Genomic DNA, 19769 nt, shown 5'->3' with positions numbered 1-19769 from the left:
TGCTCCCCGCCGGCATTGACCATGTGAGTCTTCCTGCCTTCCTGTTACCCAGACCTTCGCTTTGAAGATCGGCGAGATGCCTGTGCCAACGAACGAGAGGGGAACGAGGTGAATGATATCGCCAAGCAGTTTATCATACGTCCACGCTGCAGGTAAGACCCACATCTCCCTTCCGCAGGGCATCTCTAGCGAACTCGTCTAGTCACAAGAGACAGAGGATCTGCAGGGATAGCCATCCACTAGAAAAGGTTAGAGCTGTGAGACATAAAGTGCAACCCCACGAAGGCGGACGGCTGATCCTCAAACCATCGTATCAGCGAATTATCCACCAGTCCTGGTCTCACATTTCCATTGTCTCGGATGCCGACGGTGTCATGCGATCCTCTGCAATTCGCAGAGATCCTTATCGACGCCGCAATCAAGGGGTAAATGAGACTATTGAGCCTGTTCCATCCGGTTCTTGGATACTAGCCTACTCCCTACATGGCATTTTATCCGTAAGCCTAATCCAAAAGTGGAAAACGATGTTTTATCTGAAGAGTATCACGGACTCGCTTTCGGTTTCAAGTGGATTCCGTTCCATTAAATGTGGAGTCCCGACCTGGCTGGCTAAGATATTCAAGCTTTACCCCACAGGAGCCTGATTCTGTTTCTCCATAGAGCCATTTCTTCAGACGGCGGTCTCGGGAAATCGGGGCACCGTCCGTGACAAGTCCAGCGGGATCTACGGGTTCTACACATATATAAGAATCTATAACTCCCTCTTTCTTTCATAGATGAACAGGACAACAAGTCAACGGCAGAATGACTCTCCTTCTTCTGGCTGGCCTGTTTGTTGCAGCTAACGCCCTGACGGCCACCGTCAACACAGGGCAAACCTTCCAGACCATGGATGGGTTCGGCTTCTCACAGGCCTTTGGCCGCGCCAACGACCTGATCAACCTCGATGCAGACCAGCGCCAGTACGCCCTGGATCTTCTCTGTAGCCCTACTAAGGGAGCAGGCATGACCATCCTGCGCAACCGCATCGGCTCTGGTAGCGGCCACAGCATCTTGCCAACTTCGCCTGGCTCTCCGAATGCCACGCCGCAGTATAAGGATCTCGGCACAGACTCGAACCAGGTGTGAGTGACGCAACAGGCCGTCAAATACGGGGTGAAGACAATCTACGCCGATGCGTGGAGTGCCCCGGGGTTCATGAAGACCAACAACGACCAGGCAAACGGGGCAATCTGTGTAGTGTCACTGGAGCGAAGTGCGCGAGCGGTGACTGGAGACAGGCATAGGCAAATTATCTGGTCAAGTATATCCAGGACTATGCGGCGTTGGGACGGCAAATCACGTACGTTGGCTTCTTGAATGAGCCAGATCTCAAGTATGTCTCTCTTGCCCTTGCTCAGCAGCGGTGTCAATACTGACGATATGTAGGACTGCATACTCCTCCATGCTCTCTGACGGTATCCAGGTCGCAGACTTTATCAAGGTGCTGCAGCCCACCATAAAAAAAGCGGGCCTGAGCCACGTGGGCATCAACTGCTGCGACGCGATGGGCTGGAAAGCGCAACAAACTCGCACGGCACAGCTCTCTCGGCCGGGGTCGAGAAGCTTCTCTCGCGGATCACCTCGCACTCGTACTCGTCTGATCCAACCAGCACCATGGGCGCCTCCATCCCCGTCTAGCAGACCGAGAACGCAGACCTCTCCGATAAGGGCACGTGGGAGACAACCTGGTACTCCAACGGGGGGCAAGGTGAGGGTTTCACCTGGGCGCAGAAGATCTACACGGCCATCACGCAGGGCGGGGTGAGTGCATACCTGTACTGGGAGGGCTTCGAGAAAGATACCACTAACTTGTGCCTGGTGATTACTGATGGAAAGAATATCATCCCATCCGGGCGGTTGTGGGCGTTTGCGCAGTGGAGTCGATTTGTGCGACCTGGGGCGGTGCGCGTGGCAGTCTCCGGGTCCACGTCGACGCTCAAGATGACTGCGTTCAAGAATAGGGATGGCACTGTTACGGTGCAGATGGACTTGTCTTCAACGACACCGGTCAGCGTCAAGGGGTTCTCGGCTCGCTCGGCCAAGGCATACCTCACGAATAACAGCCACAATGACGTTAGCGGAACCACCGTGTCACTCAGTGGAGGAGCGGCTACTGTCAATATTCCCGGACATGCAATGGTGACTGTGGTTCTCTCATAGGCGACACCTCCACCACAAGACAAGGACTACGACTGCTGCTTCGACTACCGTTGCGGCGCATTGTGCTCAAAGTAGAGGATTAAGGACGGACGAACATACCCGGCAGGCGCAGAACGTGCGATATTCTGAGTGTCTATGATCACTTTAGCTATTTCCAACGATTTGCTTTTCAGACGGCTATGTGGTAAATTAGATCTAAAAAGAGTACAGACACTGATGTGACATATCGCAACCGTACTTTGATCCTTGCAGTGAGACATATCAGGTAGACCCTCGCTTAATCTTGGAGGTCTCACAGCAGTCTATGGAAGGTTTAAACTGCTGAAGATCAGTTTTGATTCATTTTGAATGTGTCTATTCTACAACGTAATGATTGAACAATAAAACAGAAATCCACCGTCTAGGTACACCTCCTATACCCGTAAAGCATTTCATTCTAATCGAGCAAGTCCAGCTTACTCTTCTCTATCCCCTACTTGATGAACACTTTCCATCGAAGAAATGAACGTCACCAATACAGACCAGCACGCAAGATTCCATCAGCCCAACGTAACCGTAATTCCCGCAGTAGCCGAGCAACTCTGCGTCGCAACATCATCCCACTCTTGATACACCTCGCTGCAGTCACTGTCCCCAGCCGCACAGGTCACAGATGAGCAACTTGAGTCACTAGGTGTAGCCGAGAATCCCGCCGTGATGAACTCCGAGTCCGAATCCATGTCAATTGCGGACAAGTCCCAGTAGAGCGCGTCGCTGGCCTTGGTATATTCGAACTGGAGGACGCTGGCCTGACTCTCGGTGGTGGCCATCTTGATGGAGATTCCGCCGCCGTTGGAGTTGGTCTGATAGGTCTCGGTGTACGTCTCACCGGAGGCGATGGTTTGCATAGCGCTGGAGGTATCGGAGGTCGACCACAGGTAGACGGTGGTGTCGAGGTTGTTTACGATCTGGACGCTGCCGCTGCTGCTGGTTGTGGCACTGGGGCTGGCACTGGTGCTGGCGAAAGTGGAGGTAGTGCTGATGCTTGTGCTGGAGGTGGTAGTTGCATCATGCCTAGTCATGCTGCCACCAGGATAGAATTGCGGGAGGGCTGAGACAGCCAGCGCAAAGGCCGCTTGGAAAAGGATTTTGGAAAAGAACATGGTGATTGACCGATTTAAAGGAGTGTTGTGTTTAAGGAGAGACTGTGGCACAATGGCAATTGATAGTAAAAGGAGAGTGTGAGGATCAACCTCGTCTAGGGAAGATTTTATAAAGAGAATGAAACTGTAAGGACTGCTTGCTTTGCGTGAGGATGTCAACAGGGTCGTCTCATGCCCCTGCTATATTTATATCCCATGGTGGAGTATGGGCGTCGCGAACACTTGATCAAAACGGTCAGCGCATACACGTGGATAGCATGTTTCAGCCCCGTTCTCATCGATCAGATCCATTGGATCGTGACTGGAGGCTTATTCGACGTTCTGTAGCTGCATCTATATCTGTCGAGGCTGACGCTGTCCAGGACATGATACGAGAACTCGTACTGTGTTTCCTCATAAACACAGGCCAATTGAATGGGAAACTGACAAAGCATTGGAGCGGTTCTTAAGCGATTGGACCAATAATACAGCGTGATTCATCTTCATTATCCACTGTGGTCTCGACTCTTGAATCCAGACTTTTTTGCGGGTCTCCACTTGGTCAATTTGCGTGACTAAAATCGTAAGCGCATTACGCACTCAGGGGAGTGCTCAGACGGTCACCCTCAGGACTCGGACATATGGTATATAGTTCCCTGTAAGGTACTCATGGCACAAGAAAAGAACCAGTATGGCTCATCCATGGTAGGCGCTTTGGTCAGCAATTTCATCGTCTAGAGAACTTCGTTGTCAAAGTGAAACTCATTTTTCCACGCAGGTCAACCGTCTTGGACAACTGGTCATCTAGACTTGCTGTATTTATTTTGAAATTCCCTGATACGTTCGGTTCAAGTCAATGGGATACTGGATACCAATGTTGATCCGATTTCTGATCTCTCATAACTACTCATACATTACGGTAGACTCTAGACCAGCAAGCCCTCAGTATCAAACGATGAATACTAGAAGAATCAACCTGTTTCAATAATACTGGGTAGTCAAATTAAGTATTAATGAGCGTTATCCTAGCAGACGAACACCATCACTGTTCGTGCTTGACCTAGGATTAAAATCTCGGGAGTATCAGCGCAATCAATCAATGCGGACATTACATATGTCGAGTTCAAAGCATCGAGTCCACATTTCAGAGCTTTCAAGTACAGCAGTACGGTGAGGGAAGACCAATCCTGAATGTCAATAATTAAGCTGTCATTTAAGCAGCCGGTTGGGCAACATCTGCTGGCGCATCCGCAGGAGCACGGCCCGCGTCGGGATGGGGATGTTTCTCGGCATGTGGGTGCATTCCCACTGGTCCCTCTCTTCCACTATAGTAGAAATTGAAGATCTCGAAGCACATGGCGCAGAGAGTCCAGAAGCTACACACGTGAGTTAGCACGCTTGACTGCGCTCCACACATCAGCTATCAACTCACAAAGCCAGGAAAGAGAAGGCTTCAGCAGTTCTCTTGCGGGTGCATGAGCTTGAGACACCGAAAGAGAACCATCGACAGTTCTCCTGCCCAATGTGCTGGGCCAGGAAGATGAATGCGGCAAGCCACCTGTTCATCACTCATTAGTACTCACGTCTCAAGAAACAGGGAAGCATATAAGCGTACAAGTAGGAAAAGACAATGTCCAAGGGCAGCATATATCCGCGGTTACGTTTCATAGCTGATACTACCATCGCAGGAATATAAAACGCTGTTGTTAGAACAGCCTGCCAAAGTCAGAACCATATTTCCCGTCATATAGGCACGATAGACCTACAATCACCAGCGGATAGACCACTCGGTAGCCATCCCTCTTGGTCACGGCCCAAGCCGTGATACCCATGACGATGACAGCACTCAGCCATGCGAATAGACGGGCGACGAGGAGAAAAGGGCGGAGCGCATCTCTTGGAGTCCAGGCCATTTTGGACGTTGTTACTGTGTGCAGTCAGCTCGATGACAATGGAAAATGAGGTGTCTGCAGCTCGTGTATATAATCACATTCAACACTTCCAGAGCTCCTTTTAACCATTTTGGCTGTCCTTGTGGTGTGACTCGAGGTCCGAATGTCATGAAATCATCGGCCGGGATGGCTGAGAACCATTGGCCGAACCACGGATATGAGACAGCAGCTGGAGTCTAGCATCACATCTGTCACACGATCAGCACATTACAATCAAATTGATAATCAATGATGTCTGAGCCCGGATCAATGATTACATCAGACATTGTTCCATGACATACTATATGTATTGTGCAGCGCCCCGGATACGGTACCTTGGATGGTGCTCCTGCCCAGCGGACAGATGAACTGGGAGTGATGCCGAATGGGCAGATGACAAATATTCAAGGGTTTAGTATATCCATACAGTGATACAGCCTCTGTAGATCTGTAGATGATCCATGACCGGCCCGCGTTGAGCCTTAATTGTCGAACATCCTCGTTGATCCACCGAGTCTGAGCGGGAATACCACGGCTTTTAAGTACCTACACTGCGGGCCTCCAGCATTTACGTCCAGTGACGGACAAAATGGACTTCGGCTCTCATTTCTGCCTGCATGTATCCTGACGTACAATAAGCAAGGTAAGATTGACAAAATTGCAACTGATGACTAGCAATCTTCGGAAGAGTCACAAAAAATTAAAAGTTAAAAAAAATGGTCACTACGAGGGTCGAACTCGCGACCTTGGCGTTATTAGCACCACGCTCTAACCGACTGAGCTAAGCGACCAGTTGTTGAAAGTACCGTTCTTATTATTGATGACAAGGCAAGAAGGAATTTCACGGCCGCTTCCTTTCGTCTTTTCGCATATCTGTATGGACAAGATGATCATGCTAACACAGACTTGATCTGACTCAGGCCCTCGGTGTGTCTTCAGCACGATGTCTCTTGCACTGGCCCCATTTACCTCGCTCCGTAATAGTTGAATATGCGTTGTTCAAGCTTGCTCTACCTCTCAGAAGCTATAATATATATAGTTCGATCATCCCGCGTAGTGTGTCCAATCACTATTGACGTTCACTCGTCAATGTAGATGTCAAAAATAATGGGAGAAAAAATTTGTATGGGATCGTCATGGACTATCGATGTCGATTCTCAACAGCGAAATTAAATAAGTATAGTCGATTACTCGTTCTACAGGACTTCCATTCTTCTATCCACGAAGTGAGGTGGCTAAGAACTACACCTGAAAAGTTCTAGATGCACACCTCTGTACAATCCGTAGCCTAATTGCTCGCTGGTATTAGTTGCCAAGCTGAAATACATTTCCTGCATCAAAAGACTTCCGAGGAAACATCTGATAGCCCTTCTGGTTGGCCAGGACGACCTTGCCTTTCTCATCCGTGAATTGACAGTTATGATGCGTATGGCCAAAGGCCCAAGCTTTGACAGCCGTGGACGTCCAGCATTCCTCCGAGGACAAATCTGTCATGAAAGCCGAGGTCACATCGCTATGCTTATGCCTGTGACTCATACAGCGCGAATCCATGGATGGGCAGTGATGAGTGAAAATGAAGATCTGTCTCTGTGGCTCCTCCTTTGCAATCTTGGATACCTCGGCATTCAGCCATTTGACGTCCGACTCATGAGCGAGGTTATGGTCCTCCACGGTCCAGTGAAGGATATCTTTAAAATCCACCGCTCGGGACTCGACGGAAAACTCCTGCTCCGGAGTGATATGAGAGAAGAGGGTACATCCAAGCACGGTATGGGTATCCGAGATGTCGTAGCGAGTCTGGTCCAGAAAGACGAAGCGTCCAACTCTGGAGGAAGAGACCCGCGTCCGTTCCATTTTTGCTTCAAAGGCTCGCATCGTCTTCTTTGCAGTCTGCAGCGACATATGGTATGGTTCATGATTTCCAAGAACGAAGAAGACAATCAGATACCGCTGGATCTGATGTTCGAGGAACTTGAATAATTGCTCATTTGCTACATGGTCAATGTCCCCGAGGAGTGCAGATACGATGCTCTGTTCTGGAATTGGAAATCATCATATGAGGAATGGGTCTCGAGATGAAGATCAGACATGATCTGGAACGACAAAGGAGCCATGTTAATGCCCCTGCAAGCCAATGTAATCAGTCCACATTGATATGCTGAGCGGGAGTGCGAGCTGTTATTTCAATGGTTCAAGCGCATTCCACGTCATCAGCAAAGCAGCATACCGTAACCATGGATTGTTTGCGGATATCAGCCGGGTTAGTAACAAATGCATATACCACTTCCAAGTGAGTATACGGACGACTCCTGTCTGTTCTACAAGAGGAAGTTGACGAACAGTGACGTTATGTAGGATCACGTGGTGTCAGCAATTGTTTCTGTTACTGTTCCTTTGTAGTAAGCTTGGTGATTCCGCATGTGACCTGTGAGACCTGGTACCAGATCACGGGCAAGCTTGGCTACGGAGCATACTCGACCAGTTGGCTATGCCGGGATCTTCAGTAGGCGTCTTCTCCACACGCAACGCAGGAAGCTTAGTTCCTGATTAATATCTCGGAAATACGATAGTCAGTCTGTAGCGACGTACATGGTACAACTGAGCTGCTCTACTAGTCCAATAGGCTGAGGTCCACCGCAATCTGCGTCACCACGGTGTACGGTTTGTCAAAGCAAGCGTCCCAACACGTCTCGCCTGAAGCCCAGAATTTCTCCAGCAGGGCTTTGGCCGTCAGCGGGACATATGAGCCAATGTGGCGACTCATCTCCGGGAGGTGTTCTCGAACAAAAGCTCGCATCCCTGCGCCGCCGATCACAGCTTGCACCCCGAGCACGACCAACGGCCATAGTATGGATCTTTTTACTCTTGGGGATGACAGGGCCTCATTGAGCAGGTCCTGCAGAAGCCGCCCATGGCTGGCACAGCTGGCTCTCAGTAAGGGGTTCAAAGGCAGAACAGACAGACTCTGCAGCGACAGGATGCAGTATAATGACACGGCGGCCTGGTACGATTTTCCCACAATCCTCCAGTCCTCTTTTGATGACGGTTTGGAATCGGCCCATCGTTCAGAGGAGAAAATATGGATACGGTTAAGGACTCCGTACGCCTCTTGGGCGAGGTCCCCCAGCCGTGTGGGATCTTGTTTCCAGGCTTGCACGCGAAGATGATTGATCCTGATAATCTCGGCGAACAGGGGCTTGGGACACATCTGGAAGTCAAAGACTCCGTTGCCAAAGTTCTCTAATATGAAGTCACTTTCTTCAAGGCGCAATCTACTGGTTGCCAAGTGGGAAGCGGGCGACGAAGTGTCCCCAATGACTGCAATGCTGTTTGGCTGTCAGCTGTATGCTACTCCAAACTGAACAGTTTGCGCGCAATAACGTACAACACAAAGCAATGGAGCAGTGGTGCTAAGCTGGCCGACCTGGCCAGAGAACGAATGCCGCCGCGCAGCATGATTAGTTTCTGGAGCCCTTCGATGTGGTATCGCCAGTGGGGAGAGGCACCTTGCTGAGCCTTGCGTGGCAGAACATGGTTTAGTACGGTGGATGGTCCTCATACTAAAATTTCGACTCACATCAATGAGTAGAAGCGTGATGATTCCAGCAAGGACGACATCGCTTGCACGCTTATGTCCTTGATTAATATCGTTTCTGAGGGAACGAATGACAAGTCCCCGGTAGCGATAAAAGGTCACCGCTAGGGATTTAGACTGAGGGTCATTCCGCATTTGGTTCATTCGATGACTGAGGGTCATACAGACTATACCGAGTTGTAAGTACTCAGGGTGCGCAGCCCCTCGCTGGAGAAGCGCGGATGAGATCCTGTAAACGCCATGGTGCGGCCCAAGGTCATTGACGGGGAGCAAGTCGGGGTATATACAGGCGTTAACTGTCCAGGGGTTAGTCCATTTTCTGGCCATGGCGCTACATATGTATTTCACTTGCAGTATTCGGCTGCCTGGGCCAAGACCGGGGCATTAGAGATGGTCTCGAAGCGGGGAACGACGGAGCGCTCTGCTGTGGTCCTCGCCCGGTTCATTTCCTGATTGTTCACCTGTTTCCGATTCCGAAATTTTACCCTCCCAGGAGGAAGCCACTTTAACCTGAAAGGTTCCTTATCTTCGTATCCGGGGCAGACGATCCCGGAGGTAGAGCACCGCTTACATTGGGGCCGGATAAAGTCACAGACTAAAGACCGCCGGAGACATTCCCAACAGTGGCGCTGTCGATCCTCCATTGTCTATATACCTGATCAGAGATGATCAAGCGAGGGACTGATAAAAGGCTTCAGGGGTGGGGAAGTGAAAGGGTTGTCTCTCTCCCCTGGAGCAAGCACGCGAGTAGTACAATAAGATGAGCGACAGTTCTTTCAAGTCTTCAATAGGCAACCGCCTCAGAATGATCGTCACCGGTTGAATTTAGCGTCTTGGCGTCTCTATTTTCCTAATTCGGCAAAGCGTCTCCCAACTATGATGCTCTCTTTGAAGAGCAACTGGAGAGCCATATAAGCCAGCATGGTCCACTGTCAGATAAATAACAAGGGAGAGGATCCTATTTGGTTCAACTCGAGAATTTTCTCTTCCAGGTCCAATACATGATGGCAAGCGGGCAAGTCGGTAGGCTAGCATCGATTTTTTCTCCACCAGAGTATTATACGATGTATGTGATAGCGATCCTGACAAGCCCTAGTTCCAGGGAGCCTTTACGTCTACGCTCCTAATAAGGCAGCCCCAATCTTCTTCACAATTGCATTTGCTGTCTCAGCAGTTGGCCATATTTGGCAATGCCTGTGGGTGTCCTGAGTTCCTGCGATATGGCTTCGTTCAATCAGACTTCCTAATTCCCATATTAGCCGCTACAGATGCATCAGAATGATCGGGCTGCACCCATTGTGTGCAGTGCTGTTTACAGTTGGATATGCAATGCGGGCATATGGAGCCGACGGGCACTATATTTACAACCCTGACAGCTCACAGAACCTGCTCGTCTATATTCTCAGCCAGGTTTTGATCTATATATGCCCGTGAGTTATATATGAGGTCAATGCTGTCTTCGCACTGACTGAAGGTCTGGCCCTATAGTCCGCTCCTCGAACTCGCCAACTACCACGTTCTCGGCCGGATGTTCTACTACGTCCCAAATCTCGCACCCCTTCCCCCCGGCAAAGTCCTGGCCATCTTCGGCGCCCTAATGGCACTTGTGGAGGCACTGAATGCTCTGGGGGTAGCCTTCAACGCTAACCCAACCGGCAGCCAGCAAGGATTGGGAAAAGCTTTGATCCTCGTCGCGCTCGCCCTTCAACTGTGCGTGGTTCTTTCGTTCGTTTTAATAGCGGCCTCTTTCCAGTGGCGGTGCGCAAAAGCCAATATTCGTCGCAGGTCTCTGCCGACCCTTCTGGTCACGCTAGACATCAGCATGGGGTTAATCCTGGTCCGTTGCATCTACCGCCTGGTTGAACATGTCGGCAACACGTCGGTGGATCTCGGCGATCCAGAAGAACTTAGATCCCTGAGCCCCCTTTTGCGATACGAGTGGTTCTTCTATGTCTTTGAGGCGTCGCTCATGCTCCTCAACTCTTTCTTATGGAATGTGTTCAATCCGGGCCGGTATCTGCCCAGACACCACACGGTTTATTTGGCAGCGGATGGCACGACGGAAATCGAAGAGGAGGAAGTCCGCAATGACCAACATGTTCTGGTTAAAGCTGCGTATGCGGCCGTCAATGCGCTGACATTTGGGCTGTTTCGCCTCTTTGTCCGCCAGAAGGATGAAGAGAACCATCCACTAACAGAGCGAAATAAATAGATATCTGTTATGGCGTGTCAGATTTGAACGGCGGCTGGAATACTGCAAGCAGTTCTCTGGAGCCATCAACATCCCTATCTAGATCTAGTAGAATGGACTCTAAGGGGTCACACCGGTTTCGGCATCAGATGCAGCCAGTGAAAAGAAGGGAATGGATTGCATGGATTACATGGCAATGAAACGGATTCGTCAAATTTAGACTTGTCCATATATTTTGCAATATTTTGCACAGAAGCTCTTCTTGCAGTCGAATGCAACCAGTGAACCTGGTAAGGCTGTACATGTTCGGGTACTTATCTTTTGGGGGTTAAAAGTCGAGATGCTGGAAATGAAAGATAGAAAGCAAAAGCTTGGATTGAGGGAAAGTACAAATCATCCTACTTAATAATGATAATGCTACCATTCTTCTATTATTTCCACTATCTGGCCAACCGCTGGGGTTTTCTGGCTCGGTCTTATGCCACTAGGGGTTTATGAAACGTCCGGCAAAAGCCTTTTATAGTGGGTTTCACTCTCTGACACAGGCTATTAAAAATTGATTAATATTGACTCAGTACTACGTGGCCATAATGCTCAACTAACGACAGATAATAATAGAAGGTTAAGTGATTCATACTATCATCTCCTCTCCTTTCCAGGCTGTTATGCTCCACTAGATGCAACTATCCTTTTCATATTTCCCGGCAAAATAAATAAACTCATAGTGACACTGATAATAATTCTTCTGGCAGATAACGTATTATCATGATCACCATTTGGGATGGAATATACTTGGACCAAACAGAGAGTAGTTACTGGCAAGAACTAAGCTTCGGCCGCCGAGGCTAGGCATTTCTTGGAGCCAACATGTTTCATCAACGAAGCAGTTCCCCTGTACTCTCTAAACTAATTTGGAAAGTGGAATGATTAGAGGGACAAGTGGATCCATCAAAAATGATATCCATTAACTCCTAGTCGGCCAGAATAGCCTTAGGCTGGGTACTGCTCGTCATCGGTCCTAGATTGTAAGTTTGTAGCGAGCATTGAGACCTTCTGTCCTTCTGGGTCCTTCCATCTGGATTATCAGAAGACCGTCACTTTAGGCTGTTGGTAAAAGTGCCGTCTCGTCGGGCCTGATTCCGTGAAGATTGTTGACTGCCGAAGTTGGGGTGCATGTGCACTTCTGCAGCAGAGGGGAAGCAACCGCTAAGCTTTTAGCCGCTGGGACAATCTGGGGAAAGCATTACTGCCGAGAAGCAAAGATCATCCAAGCAAAGCTTACCCTCTAGGGTGGCGTGATCATTCAGCTAGGCTGTTCGAAAATACATAAATTTAGCCGAAAAGAACATATAAGGAGGGTCTGTCCCCTCCCGGCAGAGCACTGTGACAATCATCACTTTATTCATTAGAGCCTACAGTTGAGTCTCAAAATGATCTCCTTTTCCTCGCTTAGCTTTGGACTCGCCGCTATCGCCAGCGCATATGCTCTTCCGGGTGACAAGTCTGTCAACTTAGCGGAACGTCAGACCATCACGTCCAGCCAGACAGGCACTAACAACGGCTACTATTATTCCTTCTGGACCAACGGTGCCGGAACAGTGCAATACACGAACGGCGCTGGCGGCGAATATAGCGTGACCTGGGCGAATCAGAACGGTGGTGACTTTACCTGTGGGAAGGGCTGGAATCCTGGCAGTGACCAGTAGGTAACGCCAGAGAACTATAAGAAGAAACGAAGAAAGCACTAAACTCTCTACTAGTGACATTACCTTCTCTGGCAACTTTAATCCTTCCGGAAATGCTTATCTCTCCGTGTATGGATGGACTACCAGCCCCCTAGTCGAATACTACATCCTCGAGAACTATGGCAGCTACAATCCAGGCTCGAGCATGACGCACAAGGGCACTGTCACCAGCGACGGATCCACCTACGACATCTATGAGCACCAACAGGTCAACCAGCCTTCGATCGTCGGCACGGCCACCTTCAACCAGTACTGGTCCATCCGCCAAAACAAGCGGTCCAGTGGCACGGTCACCACCGCGAATCACTTCAAGGCCTGGGCTAGTCTGGGGATGAACCTGGGTACCCATAACTATCAGATCGTTTCCACTGAGGGATATGAGAGCAGCGGTACCTCGACCATCACTGTCTCGTCTGGTGGTTCTTCTTCCGGCGGAAGCGGCGGTAGCTCGTCTACTACTTCCTCGGGCAGCTCCCCTACTGGTGGCTCCGGCAGTGTAAGTCTTCTTCCACATGGCTGTGACTTCATGTGTATTCTGACTGTGATAGTGTTCTGCTTTGTGGGGCCAATGCGGTGGAATCGGCTGGTCTGGCCCTACTTGCTGCTCTTCGGGCACTTGCAAGGCTTCAAACTCGTACTACTCCCAGTGCTTGTAGCACCTTCTTGCAGGGTTATATCCAAGTTATGGACACATCTGAATATATGCGATGGATTTCAAGATTGGAGATCCTGGCGTTCCCACTGTCTCAGATATAGCACTTATTCCTGAATTGGCATAGTAGTAATCAACAGTCTCACATTTACTTTGAGCTCCTAGGTTCTATATTACGACGTTAGTAAAGATAGTGTCGAAGCTGGAATGACCGGATCATCCCTCCTCTCCACGTCCGTCGCGCTCCTTGACTATTATACACTTGTATCAGGATTGCTATATATCTTCGCAGAAAAGCAAGGAAAAAGTAAATAAGGCGAGTTGCTGTACATGCATCCCTTTCTTCACAATTGCTTATTATACGCGTCCCTCAGTTTGCTATCAGCCAGCTTCGTACGCAGAAACATCAAGGCAACCCGTCAGAATGCGCCTAAGCGCTCCTATCGCCAATTATAGAAGTGACCAAGCTGACGATCGGCAGCAGGGTCATGAAGACGGGGAGTAATTGACCAAAATCCCAAGATGATGTGAGGCCGTTCTGGAGTAGACTGTAGATTAGAGCACCTAAGCTGAAAGCCCACAACAGTGCCAGCCAGACACCCGCCATTCTCCATGGAAAGATAACCTCCGCAATCAAGGATAGTATCCACCTTGTCAGTTTGGAATCCGTCTCCACATACCTTTCGCTGAAAGCTACCGCAGTTTTGAACAGACACGGCTTTGCTATGACATACGGGTTATACCGATGCCATATAGAGTCCGAAGCACCGCTGTGCGACAGAGGCTTCACCAGAGCCAACCATTCCCGGATAAAGACAATGTCCTGGGCCGAGGGCGAGACACGGCCGACGATGGTTCTGACCTCCATTGCCTGCTCGGAAAGAAAGACCGGTAGATATGTGAGCAGATATATCCACATAATGCTAATGGCCTCAATCACAGTTGCCGCATGCCAGAATTTGCTGGCCAACGAAGACAATTTCTCGGAATCCTTTGGTTTATTAGGCGACAGAATGCGCACCGCAACGACCAGCCACAAGCCGTAAATGATATACATGATGACTACACGGAGCGTAGCAAGCTTCCGATGACGCTGGAAGTAGGGACGGAGGGAGAGTAGCGTCGCTGCATGTGTGAAACTGGAGTAGCAAACCACATCGGTCACTGTCCATAGATTGTTGGCGCCGTGGTGGACGGACGACCGCCAGTACTGAGCATAGCCGCACACGAGCAGCAAGAGTCCGGTCACCAGTTGTTGGTCACTCAACTGAAGCACAAAAGCGGTCAAGACGCGTATCCAGAATTTGTCTGAATGGTTGAGTGTTCTGTGTTTCCCGTATTGCTCCTCGTGGATCGTGGACGCTGAAGGGGACGGACCGCGTCTTCGGAGGTAAAGAACCGCATACGAGGCGACAAAGGTCAATGTCCCGGTCAATATAAAACCGCTGATTACCTGGTCCTCTTAGCACATACCATATCAAACTCGCTTGGGAAACGCACCCCTGCTCCGGCAATATTGGGGTCTGGTTCATATGGATTTACTACTGTACAGTCACCCATGGACTCCACTAGACAAACGATTTGACAAAATATATGCTATAAAATTGAAGAAGATATTCTGGAAACCGGAAGTAGTCTGTGTTCAGTCGAAAAGTAGTCATGCTCGATGCCTGCTATGCAATGTATCATGGGAGATAGAAGGTCTACACTCGAATGTCTACGGAGGACAAGTAGGTCGTGATTTATGCAAAGACATTCTCCCTCAACGCAGGTTCTGATGTCTTCTGATGTTTAATTATCAACTAGGCAGTGCCCGACAAATATCAAATCGCATCGCAACTTCTGAGCTCGTGCTAGAGAATGCCAAGTCATCTTTTGCTGTGTAAGTGCCCGTATGTTTGCCCGGGCGTAAGTAGGCTTTGCACAGCCACCTCATTGCGTGGCAACTGGCAACTACAAGCGCAGACTTGTGATTGATCAAGATAAATACTATCATCTACCGGAAAATATCCTCGATTGTTACCCTTAGAAATGATGCTTAGATCTCTTAGAGCTCTCCAACGTCGGTGTGAGCGGTGATATTAGAAGGGACAGTTGCAACGCCAACTTGTCTATCGACGTCCTTTTGGAACTTGTCAACATAGCACTTTATTCAGAGATACTAAGATAGTAAACGCAGTGATGGTGCTTTCGAATTAATATCATACTGGCCGGTGATTTCAATCTCGTAGTACACCACTTAAGCCAGAGCCTTGGCCGCCACTTGCTCCGGACTCTCCTCTGCAATTCCCAGTAAATCAGCATCTGATTGCTCTCGCGACCGAGCAAGAAGACATCGAGATTGACCCTCATCGAACAATTGTGCCACCACCAGGTCCAGAATCCAACCACTAACACCCTCCTGGAATTTGCGTTTCCCGTTCTCCATGAGTGTCTGGGTGGACGCTCGTTGTACCTCCCACTGTTTCCCCGTCGCAGATTGAAACGCTTCCAACAGCTCGTTTTGACAGGTTATGATGGACTGCGCCTTGACAAAGCGGTTGGCAGTCTCGGCCGGATGCTGCAAGACGCCGACCACCGACTGTCCGATACCCTCGAGCGTGGTTCCGGTGAACCGTTCGGTGCCAGAGTCATAGATGATGGCCGAGCAGTGCGCTACATCGAAGCCCATCGCGGGGAAGCGTTTCAACGCCTTGAGAGCTGGTTAGCTTTGAGGCGAGAGTATGAGATAAATTGCTATCACTTACCCAATCAATTGGATTCCCAATGCTGATTCCGGTGTATGTAAAATTGGGATTGCTGTCTGCTTTGGCTTTCGCATGATCCCATCCCGCACGACGTTGCGCATGAATGGCTTTGAACTCGGGGAATGACTTGGGATTGCCACCCCAGCCAAAGTCATCAAGGATGAAGCGCTTCACGCCCGCAGCCTCGGCGGCATCGATCATGGTGACTTGTGCCCCGATCCCGCCGGGACCCACCACGCAGACGGCTGCATCCTGTCCCGCCAGGGCTGATGTGAGGTTCTCCAGGGTGTAAGTGGTTCTGATTACTGGAATGTCCGGAGGGAATGTCGCCGTCGATTCGGACCGGGTGATAATGGTTACTGTGAAGCCTGCACGTTGTAAGGCTGCTGCGATTGGGGTGCCAAAGTTGCCAGAGGCCGGTAGGGAGGTCAGTAGGGGTGTTTCCTGTCATATTGAACGCTAGACAGTCGGTCTTACACCGAAAATAGCGACTCTTTGGAGGACGGCCATGGTGCTCAAATGTGCTCTTGTTTCTGATTCGACTTATTGCTGGCTCATATTGATGCTTGAGGTCGAAACTAGGGCCTTTTATAAACAAAGAGACGGAAGACAGAGGTCCATTAATTCGCAGGCAACCATCTCACATCATCAGATGTCTCACTTCGTCTAAGCGCTGACCCCGCAGCTAGATGTACCAGTGACTAGTGCTTTAGTAGTCAAGCAGCATTGGGACAAGCTTGGAGGCTCATTTTGTCTCTGGCGTTCATGAGTCTAGACCTCTCGGAACAGATGGAAGGCACATTTTGTTCCAAATAGACTTGTAATCAGAGACTTGCAAGTAGTTCCTATGACAGCATGAGATGCGTAGTCTATAGACATCGTCCACATATTACACCTTCCGAGCTTTATAGTATCACGAATACATCATAGAGAACGAATGGAATATATTCTTCATTAATAATTAATGGTAAAGTAAGTCTAATTTATCATCTGTCCGTCTATCCAAAACTCCAGGTATTGATCTATGTTCTTCCTTTATGGTATAGGACGACCTATTTCGGCCCTCTTGCGCCCTTACACGGCATCCATATGAGTCAATGATTTGTCTCAGTTATCCCACGACTTGGACCATTGTATAGTAGGCAATCGTATGATCCAAAGCGGTGCGACCAAGCAGGGAGACTCGTCCTGTGATTTGCGTCGGGGAATTGAATTATACTGGAAGAGCTGCCTCACTTCGATTGGAGCAATTCGATTTCCTCATCAGGGGCATCCATCGCGGCTTCAACCGAATCATGATCGGCTATAAATGATGGTTTTGAATTCATTCGAGCATCGGATATTCCCTGCACCTTCGCGACCGCAACATTGCTCTATATTTTTTGGCTGAATCATCTCATTCGGATGAGAAGTGCGATTCTTGAATCTTCCGAGCTTTATTCCCTCTTTGTGCCTGGAATCCGAGGAATATCGGATAAAGGTGGCCGGTCTTGCTTCAGCCGACCGGCCTTATTCATTATGTTGGTTTCGACAGGTCAAATCACCTAGTCATCCCCTTAGGCTGCTGCTACAGCCTTGTGGTACTGAATGGCCAGTTCTTCACATACGCCCCAGATGCGTCGACGGTTCGCCACTCCAATAAGCGCCAGGTCGTCCATGCCGTAGCGAGCAGCGGTCATCTTGTCGAGCCACATGTACAAGCGCTTATAGTTGACGTCGGCCGGCAAATCCCTGGGGTTCTGCGAGGAGTAATATTCCCAGAACCATGGCATATCCCACTGGATGAATCGCTTCCAGAACCAGTTGTCCTGAGTGACAACCTGAATGCTCAGTGATGCCTGAGTCAGTGCCTTCAGCGAATCCCCGGGCAGGTATGAGCAGATCTGATACACGAGTTCGAGTGGGAGCTTGCCGAAGGGGCTGGCGGGCGAGCGGCCCTTGAGATCAAATTGTAAGAATGACTTTTTGAATTTGCTGTCGGTGGTCATGTCGGTTTTGAGAAAGTCGTCCAAACCAGATGTCTCGGTTGGATGAGTCGCGCAGTACTGTAACTGGTCAGTATGAGAACGATGCGACTTGGTCGTTGCTGCTTGCCTCTGCGCCGGGGATGCACTCCCAGTACCGGCCTTGCGCCCGCCGAATGTCGTCGCCATAGTTCAGTCGCAGAGCGGAGGAGGATTCGTTGCTCAACTCCGTCATAACATTGTACAGGAGTTTCATATCAATTGTTGAGCTATCGGTGGAGCCGGTGAGAACGCGAGTCAGGATCTCAAAGCAGCATCCGTGAAAGGGGATGACTGGTCCAGGAGTATCGTCAGTCCCGGAGCCATAGCTGCATCACATTAGACTAAATCCTTTCCAGTTCGATGGATAGGGTGGTCAAACCAGGTATAGACGTTCCGGTCTTGGCCCGGTACAGCGTCAGTTCCCGACTTGATGGCAATCTCTCCCTGCAATGATCTGTAAGCCTGCTGAATTGTGGATATACCATTGGCTGGAGAAGCATACAACGTCTGCATAATACCCTGGTCCGGAGACAAATGTTCTTAAAAAGAGTCAGATAACCTGCCTTGATCGATGCAAAAGCCGACCATCAGCACTCACTTTCCCTTTCCCGAGGCAGCTTGAGGGTTGAATCCGAGACAGTATGCCTTATAGAGCCATGCTACGTTCTCCCAGCCAACAATCTTGGGATCGTAACTGCGAACGGGCTCTTCACCTTCCTGTGGAACCTGGTCGATAGACTGACCCGCTTGGAGGGCCCGAGATCTCTTTTCAATCCACCGTCTTCGACGCTCAGTTGCTGTTTCTGAGGGAGTTTCGATGAGCATTCCACAAAAGCCGACGCCGCAGATGGCGCAGTAGCAGTCGTAGGCCATGGTGACTACTGGATGGAGTTCCCGTGTATCCACGGGAAGAGTATCAAGTGGAGATGCAATTGAGGATGGGTTGAGAGTTTGACGGGGGATGAGTGATCTATCTCTGCTCTCTGAACAGGGTGGAATGCATTTATTACTATCAGGCCAAATGGAGCCATCTGGACTCGGTGGTCACGCACGCACACATGGAAAATTCGAAAAGTTTTCGGTAGACGATCCGTTCCATCGACCAAATCCAACAATACTTGGATCGATACCCACAAGCCGAAGCAATTGACACGCAGGAAGCAATGGCGTCCTGCCAGTTTGCCCCTGATCTGAATCCATTATCCACCTGGATGAGTTGTCATTCGTTGCTTGATGAACTGCTATCTGTTAGCTGTTGTTTAGTGTCTCAGCTGACCTGACAAGTTTTCTGGCTAAGACCATCTATCCCCGTACACCGCTAAGTGATTGAATATCCCTAAGGGGAGCCAAGTTGATATCGCCGCCCCTTTGAGGCAATCCCGAGTCCCGAGGAACTTTCTTTTGCCCCTTTTTCTTTTACCTAACACCTCCATACCACAGCTGCAAAGGCGATAACTTGATGACTTGGCCTCCCGCTGTTTCTGACTATTTGATGCTTGATCTAAAAATAGTTGTTTTTACGGAGTACGAGGTCTCGATTCCCCCGGTTCAGCTACTCTCGATATTATTTAGGATGGCG

The 19769-nt window shown here is 49.7% G+C and overlaps 9 protein-coding genes, 1 non-coding gene and 1 pseudogene across 10 annotated transcripts; 3 read left to right on the top strand and 8 right to left on the bottom strand.

The window, feature by feature from the left end:
• The first annotated feature begins 804 nt into the window (after nt 1–804).
• Nucleotides 805–2202, top strand: NFIA_001080 (annotated as a pseudogene).
• Nucleotides 2203–2741: 539 nt separating this feature from the next.
• NFIA_001070 (putative GPI anchored cell wall protein) lies at nt 2742–3344 on the bottom strand (the record flags this gene model as incomplete). Its single annotated transcript, XM_001258658.1, has 1 exon — nt 2742–3344. One exon carries the CDS (start codon nt 3342–3344, stop codon nt 2742–2744), a length of 603 nt encoding a protein of 200 aa, XP_001258659.1.
• A 1192-nt stretch (nt 3345–4536) lies between these two features.
• On the bottom strand, nt 4537–5236 carry NFIA_001060 (MARVEL domain-containing protein; the record flags this gene model as incomplete). The annotated part of the gene is made up of 4 exons (XM_001258657.1): nt 4537–4699; nt 4756–4881; nt 4939–5039; nt 5090–5236. The coding sequence occupies 4 exons, from the start codon at nt 5234–5236 to the stop codon at nt 4537–4539; spliced, it is 537 nt and encodes a 178-aa protein (XP_001258658.1).
• Nucleotides 5237–5971: 735 nt separating this feature from the next.
• NFIA_001050 lies at nt 5972–6045 on the bottom strand. The gene has a single exon. It is a non-coding gene; the product is annotated as a tRNA-Ile (tRNA).
• A 514-nt stretch (nt 6046–6559) lies between these two features.
• On the bottom strand, nt 6560–7156 carry NFIA_001040 (uncharacterized protein; the record flags this gene model as incomplete). The annotated part of the gene is made up of 1 exon (XM_001258656.1): nt 6560–7156. A coding segment is annotated over one exon (597 nt), but the record flags the coding sequence as incomplete, so codon positions are not given.
• A 709-nt stretch (nt 7157–7865) lies between these two features.
• On the bottom strand, nt 7866–9493 carry NFIA_001030 (Zn(II)2Cys6 transcription factor; the record flags this gene model as incomplete). Its single annotated transcript, XM_001258655.1, has 3 exons — nt 7866–8588; nt 8640–8966; nt 9335–9493. The coding sequence occupies 3 exons, from the start codon at nt 9491–9493 to the stop codon at nt 7866–7868; spliced, it is 1209 nt and encodes a 402-aa protein (XP_001258656.1).
• A 634-nt stretch (nt 9494–10127) lies between these two features.
• On the top strand, nt 10128–11061 carry NFIA_001020 (putative RTA1 domain protein; the record flags this gene model as incomplete). Its single annotated transcript, XM_001258654.1, has 2 exons — nt 10128–10279; nt 10338–11061. The coding sequence occupies 2 exons, from the start codon at nt 10128–10130 to the stop codon at nt 11059–11061; spliced, it is 876 nt and encodes a 291-aa protein (XP_001258655.1).
• Nucleotides 11062–12470: 1409 nt separating this feature from the next.
• NFIA_001010 (glycoside hydrolase family 11 protein) lies at nt 12471–13541 on the top strand (the record flags this gene model as incomplete). The annotated part of the gene is made up of 3 exons (XM_001258653.1): nt 12471–12742; nt 12801–13313; nt 13334–13541. 3 exons carry the CDS (start codon nt 12471–12473, stop codon nt 13539–13541), a joined length of 993 nt encoding a protein of 330 aa, XP_001258654.1.
• Nucleotides 13542–13867: 326 nt separating this feature from the next.
• Nucleotides 13868–14969, bottom strand: NFIA_001000 (uncharacterized protein; the record flags this gene model as incomplete). The annotated part of the gene is made up of 2 exons (XM_001258652.1): nt 13868–14882; nt 14938–14969. 2 exons carry the CDS (start codon nt 14967–14969, stop codon nt 13868–13870), a joined length of 1047 nt encoding a protein of 348 aa, XP_001258653.1.
• Nucleotides 14970–15676: 707 nt separating this feature from the next.
• On the bottom strand, nt 15677–16694 carry NFIA_000990 (aromatic alcohol reductase; the record flags this gene model as incomplete). The annotated part of the gene is made up of 3 exons (XM_001258651.1): nt 15677–16129; nt 16185–16628; nt 16662–16694. The coding sequence occupies 3 exons, from the start codon at nt 16692–16694 to the stop codon at nt 15677–15679; spliced, it is 930 nt and encodes a 309-aa protein (XP_001258652.1).
• Nucleotides 16695–17740: 1046 nt separating this feature from the next.
• On the bottom strand, nt 17741–19063 carry NFIA_000980 (F-box protein; the record flags this gene model as incomplete). Its single annotated transcript, XM_001258650.1, has 3 exons — nt 17741–18229; nt 18261–18516; nt 18789–19063. The coding sequence occupies 3 exons, from the start codon at nt 19061–19063 to the stop codon at nt 17741–17743; spliced, it is 1020 nt and encodes a 339-aa protein (XP_001258651.1).
• Between the last annotated feature and the right edge of the window lie 706 nt (nt 19064–19769).

The sequence above is a fragment of the Aspergillus fischeri genome, genomic scaffold, assembly GCF_000149645.3.
Source record: "Aspergillus fischeri NRRL 181 1099437636265 genomic scaffold, whole genome shotgun sequence".
In the NCBI taxonomy this organism is placed as follows: Eukaryota; Fungi; Ascomycota; class Eurotiomycetes; order Eurotiales; family Aspergillaceae; genus Aspergillus; species Aspergillus fischeri.
The sequence above is the reverse complement of the archived record's forward strand: the minus strand, read 5'-3'. Positions and strand labels throughout refer to the sequence as shown.